General features: G+C 37.1%; 1 protein-coding gene across 1 annotated transcript in view; it reads left to right on the forward strand.

The window, feature by feature from the left end:
• The window catches only part of LOC124153398 (ABC transporter G family member 23-like), a 116,991-nt gene that overhangs the window by 87,396 nt on the left and 16,521 nt on the right, over window positions 1–13,074 (forward strand). Inside the window, exons 11-13 of the mRNA XM_046526525.1 lie at window positions 1,908–2,088; window positions 8,063–8,178; window positions 12,758–12,828. Coding sequence (XP_046382481.1) covers window positions 1,908–2,088; window positions 8,063–8,178; window positions 12,758–12,828 — 368 coding nt within the window. The remainder of the gene's footprint in view (window positions 1–1,907; window positions 2,089–8,062; window positions 8,179–12,757; window positions 12,829–13,074) is intronic.

The following is a 13,074-nucleotide window of genomic DNA, read 5'->3' on the forward strand; positions in this document are numbered from 1 at the left end:
GATTGATATTTGGGGAATTAAGAGTCATAGACACTTTTTATATGACACATTTCATAAGAAATTTATTAAAAGACGTTTTGGTTTAAAAAATCGAATTACAAGGATAAAGTGCTATAAAAGTTTGCTCGAAAAAAATTGATAAGTAAGCATCCAATGATTTCATACGAAGTCCTGGAGTTGATGGGAAATGATAACGATGTACCTAGAAGAGAGGATTGATTGTGGAGAAAACGATTCTATAAATGAATTATGAAAGTAATCGCCCGAAAAGCTAAAAACAATTGAGAATCGTGGATGCGAAATCATGCCAAGGAGTTGATGACAACTCAAATCAAATGTGAGACACCAATTGGTGATTGGGGCAACAAAATAAGGAACGGAAGGCAAATTGTCAGGAAATTCAAATCAAGAAGGTTTAATAATTCACTGAATACGAAGAATAAGCAGAGAACAGTATCAAAGGATATTTTTAACGGAAAAAAAATCACATCAAAGATTGTTAAGGGCGAGTTAGATGCGAAAATCTGGAATTAAAAAAAAACATTATATGCACAGTGAGGATTGAATTAAAATAACTAGATACTGTTCCTAATATTAAGCGCGAGGTACAGTACCTTGAAAAGATAAGTTTGCGCCTGGATACCTGATTAGGACAAGGTAAAGCATCAACCAGAGGTTAAAGAAATCATGCCTGATACCTGATCTTACGCAAAATGTCAAAGGTCACCAAAAAGTACACAATCCCTATAAAGTTGCATAATCCCTAAAAAAGCGAGGTAACAATGTGAAATATATTCTTCCTATTGCTCTCGCCCAGAATAAATAAAAAGCAGGCGAATATTTTGACAAAATATATTGCATCCAGAATGCGTGAATTGGGTAACTCGCAACATGCCAATCATCTGATTTCTTTTAATTTATAAATGGTATGAAAACGTTTTCTGACCGCAAGTTCAATTTTCTGTTTCCTTGTTAAAATCGGTAACTGCTCCACCATTAATATTCAATAATACTGCATCGTAGTCAAAGGATTATTTTGTCCCTTTCGAACGTGACGTGTGGGCTACACCAAAGCGGAGTTCCTCCAAAAGCGTAAGAATATATTCCCTACACCAAGGAATTGTTTACAATTTAAATGTCATCCGTAATAGTTCCGTGGAAACTCAATTACTATTATACATAATCGCCCAAAAGTGTTCCACTGATTAATAGATTTGTTCTCCCAAACGATAATTTTCAAGAAAAGAAGAATGAGCGGAGCACATTTAAAGAAGAAATGTTAAAAACATGGAAAAGATTAACATAAATATAGACTGAATAAAATAATATTGATATACCTATGATCAATACTTGACACTTGGCCCACTGGCCAGCAGTGTAAAATATAATTTAAAAATATCTTCAAGGGCCACTTCTTTCATTTGCATTAATTTTTAACAATAAATTTATCATTAAGAAATATTATTTAATAATTGTGCATATCATAAGACATTTTGTATTTTATTTCATATTTTAAAGTGTTTATTTTAATGATGCATCAATAAATTCTTAATTTCAGTTTGAATTGTCTTACTTTTAATTCTTAAATCCTCTCCACCCATACTGTAAGTGCCACGGATCCATACACCTTATCATTGAAATGTACAAGTGAAAATCATTACTCGCCGTAAATTCATCTTCCAAATAAAAATCTTCTGCTCGGTACTATGTTTCTTTTTTTCATACTCCTCGGATTACTTAATATCAATTTATTTTGAGATTACGCAATCATTCTGTGGTAATTAACTGTACTGTATTTATTCCACCAATATCCACTATTCGAATTTTACGAATTGGATGAATTAGACCTTTTATTAAGTGTAGCACTCGGTACTGATGAAAATAATGGTCGCACTCCTTATTTGCAGGAGGAATTTTTCCCGGACAAGAAGAGCGCGATCGAAGCAGTTCGGAAAGGCAACGCTTGGGGCGCTGTTTTCATTCCCGAGAATTTCACGTCCGCACTAGAGCTCCGCCGAGAGAACGGCAACGACCTGGACGACGACGTTCTCACGGCCGGAGAAATCAGCGTCTACCTCGACATCTCCAGTGAGTTGAGTTTCCCTCCTCGCTCTTTGAAAATCCCCTTGAGCAAGAATGAAATGTATTTTTTCCATCGCGAAGCCATCGTCATACCATTTTCCCCCCTAATTTTTCGCTGGTAAAATCTCTTGTCAATAATTTTCCTGCATGCTGAATTATAAGCTCCTATTTCTCTATAAATAGATTATAAAAGATAATTTCTCTCGAACATTAGATTACACATCGTGGTATAATTTTCAACGACAACTTAAAAGATCTTAAACTAGAATGATACCAAATGCTGCGAGAGAGAAATCATACGGCACCAAGGCGATTTTTCGCAAGAAGAAAGTTGGCCCACAAAAACTCAGAAATCATCAGGAAATATTTCACTCCTATGTTAATTCACAGGTAATTCTTCTGGCATACATTAAGAAGAATGATAATGTAGAACGATGATATTCTAAATGTGGGTAAGATTTAATAATGGTATCGCACGGCGTCTCATATTACACCCATCATATTAGTATAATGTACAATGAATTTTGAGTACATTTGGCATTTTGCTATATTCGACATTCTGTGATTTTTTTTGGAATGACACCTCGCACATGGGCGTACCCAGCGAAGGGCAGAAGGGGGCAGCTGCCCCCTCCTTGAAGCAAAAATCGCAAATGTCTTTAAGGAAGATAATATTTTTTTCAAGCAAAAAATTTTAAAAACTAATAAAGTGCAGCTATTACAGTTTCCTTAAAACGTTGATTTCATTCACCTTTTCCATGCTTAAATCTTACCTACAACTTGAACAATCATGGCTTGCCCCCCCCCCCCTAGTTTTGATCCTGGATACGCCCTTGACTTCGCATTGCGGTATAAGAAATCGGGCCATGAAATATTGCTTGAAACACCCATTATTAACTGAAATCAGAATTTTACCACAAATTAAACGTGATGAAATTGGGAAAACTAGAATTGTGACACTGAACTTATTTACGAACCAAAATAATGAAATGAATATGTTGGGTCCTCTATAGGACGATTTCATTCAAATGTCATGTACCTAATTACTTTTGGATAATATTAATAATATAGTAGTAGTAGTAATAATAATAATATCATAATAATAAAACGTCTTCATTGGGCGAGATTGGGACTAGAAAGTCCCATCTTCCATCTAACCCCTAATGGATGGGTTCACTTGGTAAACTGAAATATTATGATGACATCTTGGTTACTACACCATACTCCTCGACTGACTTTGTGTCAGACGTGACGCCGACTCCATGGGGTCTGAGGGGGCCCGAGCCACCCCCAAAAATTCATGATGGAGGGTGAGGAATAAAATGTGCAGGGCTTGTCGATTTTCCCCGGAGTGTCCAGTTATCGAGAGTCGAGTTTTCAGGGTTCTAATGTTGATCATATGACTCTTTTAAAATGCTTTTAAAAACTTTAAAACTCACTGTTTATAAAATATCCCGGGGCAAGATCCCCGGTATGGGCCCCTCAATATTTTTTATAACTCGGCATCCCTGTGTTTCAGAAACTATATTGAACGGCTAGGGAGGCATATTTTTAGTCTTACTTAATCCTCAGAGATTGAAATGTTTACTCGTGACATTTTAAAGATGTTAAGTGGAACAGCTTTAATTGAACAGGAATGCCAACAATCAAAGAAATCTATTGCGAAGAAAAATTCTCTCCATACTTTCTAATTTTACCACTAATCATTTTCTACCTGGGCATTATCTTCATGCGGCAAAAGCTTTTTCTGATTATAGTTGCATTTGCATACACCGACAACTGGTTTTTCGTCTCCGACACTTCGTTTTCAGTTTTTATCTCGTCAACACCATGGCGAAACTCAAGGAAATTTCAACAGCCGCAGTTTGCGAGGCGAATTTAATATTCCAAAAAACTTTTCGTTGTTTACAAATCCAATACACACTTTAAAAATATTTTCCATGGTTTATTATCTTTGTGCATCCAAAGTAATTTTAATTATGCCCACAAAAATCCAATAGATATGATAAAATGTGTTAAAATATTCGTTAAAAAAATTGCGGTACTCATCAGTGAATAAACAAGCATAAAGATATATAATCTTGTTTGATAGATATAAGAGTAACTTGCGTGGATTATAGCTAGGCTATAACAAGATATCAATATTTTTAACAATATCTTCTATTATTATTACTTTTACAACTATAACTACATAAAATGAAACTCCACTAGACAGGAAAATATTCTAGCTTTTGTAGACTTAGTAATTCTCATGAAAATGTATCACGAGTTTCAACACCAAGTGCCATCTTCACAGTCCCCTATCGAAAAGAATGTCAGGCTTCGTGCGCAGACTATGCGAGTGGTTCTGAAACCCTGGAGAAAACGGTATTGCAAGGAAGGAAGGTATCACGCAATGCCATAAAATGGGAAAATACCTTGACTCCAGAAAAATCTCATTATGATTATCACAGCAGGAATAAAAACGATCGCAGAACTGAATAAATCATTGCATAATCATTAAATTACTGGAAATAGACAGAAATTCAAGGTCATATTCGTAATCTCGCTAAGGATTTCAACAGAACAAGTGTAATGAAAGTATCCATTAAATCAAATAAATGCAATATATAACATGCCCGCCATAGAAGGTAAATTCCTTCACCAAAGAAAACGAAAGGCATTGATTGCGATTCGTAACCCACCATTAGTGTATTCATAACATACAAATTATTTTGTTTCAGAAATCCCAATTTATACGAATGGTAATGGTCATAACATCATTTGAAAAATGGCCAAATTGGCGCCCGTGCGATGCCACTCCACGTGACGTAACAGGGACCTAGTTTCTATACGAGTAGATAGGAGTTTTACATCGTCTGAGATTACCAATGCATGCATGAGGGACAGGGCTCAGGGAAACATCTCTTAATAATCAACTATTAAAACTGCATATGGTCGGAAAGTTTCCTGCGTTTGATAAGGTATTAATAATCCTTATTTAAGCCAAGCGCTACCTGCTAGCAGGGTACTCTGCTACCTGCGAGTACCCTGCTAGCGGCCTGCATCGCAGTGGCGCACATATTCTCGCTCCAAGGTCACCTCACACGGCGACAGCGGGAACCAGAATGACGTCACGCGGGGTTTTCCCAGCAATCATACTTAGCCGTCGCGTTTTCGCGCGCTTGAAATTTTTCACTTTTCATATAATCGCGAAAAATAGATATCGTCATTTAAAAATCTAAAAGCGTTAAATGCGTACTCCAGGAATAATAATCTTTCGATTTAGGCAATAAAAAAATAATAGGAAACCACCCTTTTCTGCAATACCAGGTCCAAACGCAAGCAGCAGACGATATCCATCGAAGATATACCCGAAAGTCATTAAAGATGAGATTCATCCAATAATAACTGATTTCAAAATGAATTAGGTTTAATAATTGCTTACATTGCTTGGCTCCATCGTACCAGTCGTTCACCTTCGCAGCAATCCATGCTTCCCTGTGAATGTCTTTGCATCCGCAGAATAGCAATCGGTTGAATGTTTCGCGTGCTTTACCAACATTCCTTTGACATTCCCTCCATTCCTCCATTCATTCGTCCCCTGGGATTAAATTCACTCGTCGCGTAAAAACAGATACGCACCAGAACTTGGTATCTTTATCCGTGACTTTTGCGGTGTAAAAGGTAAATATATTGCAATAGCGTGGTTTCCTATTATTTTTTTATTGCCTAAATGGAAAGGTTATTACTCCTAGAGTGCGAATTTCACACTTTTAGATTTTTAAATGACGATATCTATTTTAGGGGATTAAATGAAAAGTGAAAAATTTCAAGCGCGCGAAAACGCTACGGCTAATTGTAAGTATGATTGCTGGGAAATGCCCGTGTGACGTCATCCTGGTTCCCGCTGCCGCAAAGTGAGGTGACCTTGGGGTGAGGATGTGTGCGCTGCCGCGGTGAAGGCTACTATTAGGTTTCGCTTGGCTTAAATAAGGATTGCTAATACCCTATCAAACGAAAGAAACTTTCGTTTGATAGGGTATTGACAAACCATAGGCATTTTTAATAGGTGATTATTGAGAGATGTTTCCCTGAGCTCTGTGCTTCATGTATGCATTGGTAACCTCAGACGACGTAAAACTCCTATCTACTCGAATAGAAACTAGGTCCCTGTTACGTCACGTGGAGTGGCATCGCATGTGCGCCTTCTTCAAATGCGATTAAAATTGACCATTGCCATTCGTCTAAACTGTCATTTCTAAAACCAAATAATATATATATATTATATATAATAAGGGGTCGTGAAGTATAAAGTTTGAATTTTTATATTATGAATACAATCATGGTGGGTGCCGACTCGCAATGAATACATTTCGTATTCTTTGATGAAGGAAACTACCCTATCACGAGGGATGACTCCGGAACACGTCGATTGCATTTTGCCGTTTTCTTTTCATCCATTTGCGTGCAGGCACGAGTTCGCGAGAAGATTTTCCACAATTTTACCCGCAAGGGCATCCTAACTAGAGAGACTTACGTAACATGAAGTAGTCGCAAAGAAAACTTGGCATTGTTCACATGCCATGGACTGGTTCTTTGGATTAATGACTCAAATCATGGTGAGATAGAGAGGAATAATTTTTATTGCAGCAGGATTAGAAAAGATCGCAGGTATTATTATTACAGTAGAAATAGAAACGATCGCAGAACTGAATTAATCATGGCGTAATCATTAAATTACTGGAAATAGGCGGAAATTCAAGGTTATATCCGCAGTCTCGCTAAGGATTTCAACAGAACTAGTGTAATTATAATATCCATTAAATCAAATAAATGCAATATATATCATGCCCGCCATATTTACGATACCTGTTACAAACGCCAGCAGCAGACGATATCCATTGGTTATCTAAATAAGGTTGATGGATTAAAAAACACATCGTCATTTCACGATTGATATTTTTACAACGTTACATAGATATCCTATTCGTAACGTCCGCGGCGAGTTGTAAAAAATATCGCTGCGTAGATGTACAAGTTATTATATCCGTGATATTTAAAAAATTGTTATTTCATACAGTATCCACAGGTATCGTATGTAATGTATAGAATTGAAGAGGACAAATGTTTCGTTTGTGTATCTGGGGATTACCAAAAACAATAATAAGCACACCCCTTATCTACCCATTAGATGTTGTGAAGATGTCTTAGAGATGTTGTATTATGGACCTCTGTTGGACATCGCGATGTCCACTGTTGGACATCGCGATGTCCACTGTTGGACATCGCTGCAACGTTGTTTTCCGGATTCTTTGGATATTTCACACATTTTGCATTACCATCTCCAGACAGATACACAACGTTGATTGAATTAACGTGGATATCGCAAGGATGCCATATTTTAACGCCGAAAATGTTGTCTGGATGTTGATGGGATACCGATTGCTGCTATGGAAGTGGTCCGAATGCAAGAGTTTTAACTCCAAAAGGAATCAACATCGTAGACGCGAAAGAAAAAATGGAAATTTACTTCGCTGGCGTCAAAAGCCTGAGTTCAGCATGGGATAACGCAATAAAAAAGGTTAATTGAGACGATTTGCATGAATTTCTTCATGAAAAACATGAGAACTTTGGCTTTTCTCCCTTAGGACACCGCGTCCCCGATAATCCTTAATTATTGAATTGTTTTGAGAGTTGTTTCTCAAGACTCTAGGAGTAACTCAACTCTATGCGCCTACGCTGGATAATCCTCCGACTTTCCATGGCCTGGCCGGTTAATACTTTCCGTTGAAATAATTTAAATTAGATGAAATATTTCGAATCAAATTCAATGCACGCATAATTAGGCTTACGCCGCGCCGGCATTCTGACCATGCCGTTTCCAATTTTTTAAAGATATAAAGTGATTTTTAAGTAAATATTTCCTGGAAAAAGTAATATCATGCACTGAGTTTTCATAATAATATTTTCATCTGTTTCGTGTATTCTTCATCAACAGACAGCATCATCGGATCGTTGTTGAAGAGAAAGATGATGACGGAATTCCAGGACTTCTTGCGTGGAGTGCTCGTTGACTGCCAAAACAGCCCCAAATTTGCGCAAACACCCATGAACGTAAGTAACACGTTAATTTATTTGACAATAATTTTAATGGATTAATTGTCTCTTTCACAATGTACACCGTATTCATGACACTGAAATTTCTCTAACCTAAGATGGAAGGTGACGAAGATACCGTTACCTCAAAAATACACCAGACGTTAATTCTCTCCGCGCATTCAATTCCTGTGTGGGTTTTTCTCCGAGGACATCAGGCGATAAAATTTCCAGAATGCATCAATAAAACAAACTCTACCTTTTTCTCAACTTATTTCAATGGAGAGGTAATTTATGTTAGTTCTCACCTGAACGTCGAGTAAGAAGACTTGTTTACAAGTGACTTAATTCGCAATCTCATTTTCATATCCCAGGCAAAACAGCTTATAATTCACATAAATTTATAGTTTATAGTTTCATTGAGGTAAGCACTACATTTTTCAGTACTTACCAGAAAAAGTTTATTTTTAACTACTCTACCGCTTTCTATAAAACATTTAGAAGTTGCTTGTTTAATAAAAAAATCCTATATTCTGGTGGCGAAGCACGGAATATTTATCAATACTTTTTAGTGAAGAAATATGAATCAAGTAATTCTGGTTCTAATATTTAAAAAAATATCCTTATCCCCTTTCTTCCAACATCTGTGCCTTGTCTTTTCAGTGGTCTTTGTCAGGAAATAATTTTGAATGCAGAATAAAGCCGCGTTTAAGCGGACTTTTTTCGCCTTCATCAGGGCTTACTTGATGCTTTTTTTTTCGAAACAAAGCCATTGTAATACTGTGAACAAAGCAAATGAACAATCCTAAATGGACAAAATGTCTTTTTTAATGATAATGACACTGCATTTTAAAGGGATGGGTCGACCTTTCTCTGTAGACTTAGGGTTTCAAATCGTTGCGTTGTACTTTTTATTAATGCGTATCTCAGATGTGTTTTCCGCGTTCTACTGGTTGTGCATTGACATTTTGGTCATTTCTAAAGACATTTTGCTTTTTTTTCAGGAATTCAATTATTTTATCATGAGAAAGTATAGAATAAGAAATGAGGGTGGGAAACAACTCTGCCGAAACGTCGCGTTGGCTTTATTCTGAATTTAAAATTAACACCAGGCCAAGACCCCAGAAAAGACACGCGGCGTATTTTATTCATCCATTTATGTCTCACCCCCTTGAAATCGGCATAAAGGCTCTCAAATCGGGAGACAAATAAATAAATGAATAAACATATCAAGGTCGAACGAATAAAAAGACGAAGGGACGCTTTTATAATGTCCGGTTAGCTCTAAACATAAGATGATACAGCTTTTACCTGGCGGTGGCTGAAAGTTCTCCATATATTGAAGTCAGATAACCTTAAACAGAAGCCAACCAGAACCTTCGATCACCTCTGGGTAAATTTAAAGGCTGTATCATCTTATGGCTAGCGTTAACCAGGATTTTGAAATGGGGGTAGGGTGGATTACCGGAGATTTCGGGGCCCTTTTGGGGTGCATGCAAAACATCCCAGGGTAAAGGGAGATCCGGGGATTTTTGATGCTGGATACGTAATTTTTAGGACAACAGTAATTTTCTGCCAGTATTTATTAAAGTTAATTCTGTTTCTATTTTTTTGAGGCCATGGTAGTCGTTTTGGGGCATCTTTTAAAGGCTCAAGGGGGCTGTAACTCGGAAAAACCCCAATATCTGGTAAACGCCGTTGGATACGCCACCACTGGTTCACCAGACATTGTAAATCATCTCTAACGGGTTAGAAAGCGATGAGTTGCTAGGGGTGGCGTTTTAGGGAGGATTTGAAAACGATGAAACGGGAGGTGAAGTCCAAGGAAGGACGTTTGGAGACGACAATTACTCAAGGGAATGATTCGATAGAAAAGAGAGATATGGAGAGGCGGAATAGGGGAATGTGAATAAGACAGCTATTGGGTGATGGGCTAGGAAGGAAAAGCAAAGACAAGTTCTAATTTTAACGTTTCGAGAGCCAGAAGGAAGGTAGGTGATGTTTTTTTTTTTTCGTTAAAAATTCATTCAGGTCATCATCATAAAATAAACTATCTCTTTCTATGAGCCGCAATTGCGTGTGTTGAAAACACGGAAGAAATGTACACAAATGAATAATAAAAACCACGGTGGATTGAAATCGCAAGTCTACCAAGAGAGGTAATCCGATTCCTTCACAATGCCTAATAAATTAATTCAAATCGTCGCGGCTTGGAAATTTAAAAAAAATGAAGCGAGACCTTTTGAGATGGCCTATAAGCAGATGCATGAGACCTCAGGTGCATCGCTAGTAAGGGTGTAATTACGACGCATAGGGTTGGATGGAAATGGTTTAACCTTAGCTTTGAGCGAGGTTGAAACATGACAGTTCCCAATGGATGTTTCGACACGATCCTGTTTTTGTGAGACTGTCACGCCAACGCTATACCTGTTCCAAGGCTCAAAAACATCACATGTAATTATATTTTTTATCATTATTCCAGAAAAAATACAAACTTGGGCTCTATGTCTGCATGTCAGAAGAATATATAACATAATAATATTGAAATAAAAGCTGGTGGCACTTTTTCACAACATTTTAATGCGTACAACGCGTTTCGGCAACGCAAAGAGCCGAAACTTCCACCATAAATACCGCCTAAATCCCTTGAACTCATAAGAATATTTATTCACATATCAAAATGAAGATTATTTTTACGTGAGTGCGAGTTAGGATGCAGACCAAACAAAATTGTATTGGAGTATTACCTATTGAAATGAAAGGTTTTTGCACTTTCCCAAAATAATGCTATTTAATTTTAACGCATGACGAGTGGTGCCAAATTTTACGGCCTTCGGAGATACTTTTTTTATACTGTTTATGCCAGCCAAGGTATTACAGAGTAATTATTTCACCCCTGTCAAATTTTTATGTAAAAACTTCAAAAATGCATACCCGGTTTAAATATTTGTGTGATGATTGAATTTTTTCCCCGTAAAATATTTTAAATGAGAAACAGTAGAAGAGCATTCAATGTGTCTTTTAAGAGTTCATGTACCTATGTTCCCGGCAATGGAATGCTGAGTCGAAGATTTTTCTGAAACAGGAACTTTTTTTAAAGGAAGGTCTTGGGTACATTTGAAGGTCGTGTTAGTAAAAAAATATTGTACTTTTTTACTTGATTTAATATTTTTAATTTTTTAGGCTAATAAAATTTTATGGATATTAACACGACATGCAGAAATCGGTCTTGAGTGACCGATGACTGTTTTCGGTCTCGAAAGATTGAATAGCGACATCGATCCAAAATGATTGTGCAGTTGGTCCGAGTTCATCAATCGATCACACAAAAGGTCTCGATCGCGCATGTCGATCACTCGCGGCCGACCCATCGCTCGGCTAACATTCAGCGGGTATCCCTATTTTTCCGTGTGCGCGCGGCCTACTTTTCTTCGGCGAGGGAATCAACTGTCATTCTGTCCTGCTAATTAGGCAAACATCGCACTATCTAGTGCGATGTATCTTACTGGTTCCTGCTGTGACGTTGCTTTACTTGATAATCACTGCTATGCCATAATTACAAGAAAAGCGCTCGCATGACATACCTCATTTCGCCTTTGTTATTCCTATCTAATGAGTCTTTCGATCGAAGTAGGAGAGCTATTCATGTCCCACACAAGGATTCCTGCATAATAACCCAAGACAAGAGCCACGGAGTGGCACATTTGAATATGGTTCCAATGAGTAATAGTGATCAAATTCCTTCGAGTGTCGTGACTATACTTGCTCAATATACGCTGTTTAAAGAATGTTTTAGAGAAAATACCTCGAACAGTGAAGTAATAACGCGATTTCAGTGATTGAGTGATCCGGAATTTTGGAGGATTAACCACGGAAATATCCAAGTTTATCGTAAAGGACCTCTGAAGTTCAACTTTTTACCCGCCAGCCGCCATTTCTATAACATGTTTTTTTAATGCAACGAAATTATTTAAATAAAATGGAATACCTCTGGAAAATGCATGTGACACGCGGAATTGTTAAAATATCATATCTCGTTTCTACACCAATCATACGACGCAATGAAAAATCAAGCTCGAACTAATGTGTGAAAATGCGTAAAAAGTATAACTTTGTGACATGACTGTGGAAGATTTCCCTAATATTTAAAAGACACATAAATACCTTTTGAAACGTTAAAGGATAAACTGTTCGTAGTAACTATCACACACAACTAAAAAATTACACAATGAAGATGATTTACAATCTTAGTATCAGCCTTCCGGTTTATGTTTGAAAATGGGATGGATAAAACAATATTCTATCGAATGGAAGGGAATATTATTTTATATATTCGGGAGGCTCACATCGCGTCCGAAGAGAATAATTGCAAATGAGAGCGAAAAAATTCATTCATAATCATATGATCACTCAACTCGGTATCCGAAGCAACACACTAACTACACTTGTAAAAGCATGCTCTCTTCTGCCTGAGGCACACAAATGTGAGACGTGGGCATTGAATTAAAATTATCTTGTGTTATTATTACCTTATTTAGTTAATAGGTATTTACTAGAACGGAGGAAAGTGAAACGTACTTCCTTGCTCTTTCTTCAGTTCCACAATCCAGTGTACGGCAAGAAGAACCCATCGTACGGATCTTTCGTGGCTCCAGGAATCATTAACTCGTAAGTAGTCACTTTATCGTCACCTACTGTTCCGTGCGATTTGGTCAATTATTATATCTGAATTAGGGTAGCGTGAGAATGGTGTCACTCCAATGCTTCACAACTGAAATCTCCTCTTATTGAGCGATTCTGTTCTTCAGCTCGCCATCTATTCTACATACAAGTTATCCATAAAATACTTAAATTATATTAAATTAAATATTAAGTTCATCACATTTATTATGTTGAAAAGAAAATAATCATTAT

The sequence above is a fragment of the Ischnura elegans genome, chromosome 2 (genome assembly GCF_921293095.1).
Source record: "Ischnura elegans chromosome 2, ioIscEleg1.1, whole genome shotgun sequence".
In the NCBI taxonomy this organism is placed as follows: domain Eukaryota; kingdom Metazoa; phylum Arthropoda; class Insecta; order Odonata; family Coenagrionidae; genus Ischnura; species Ischnura elegans.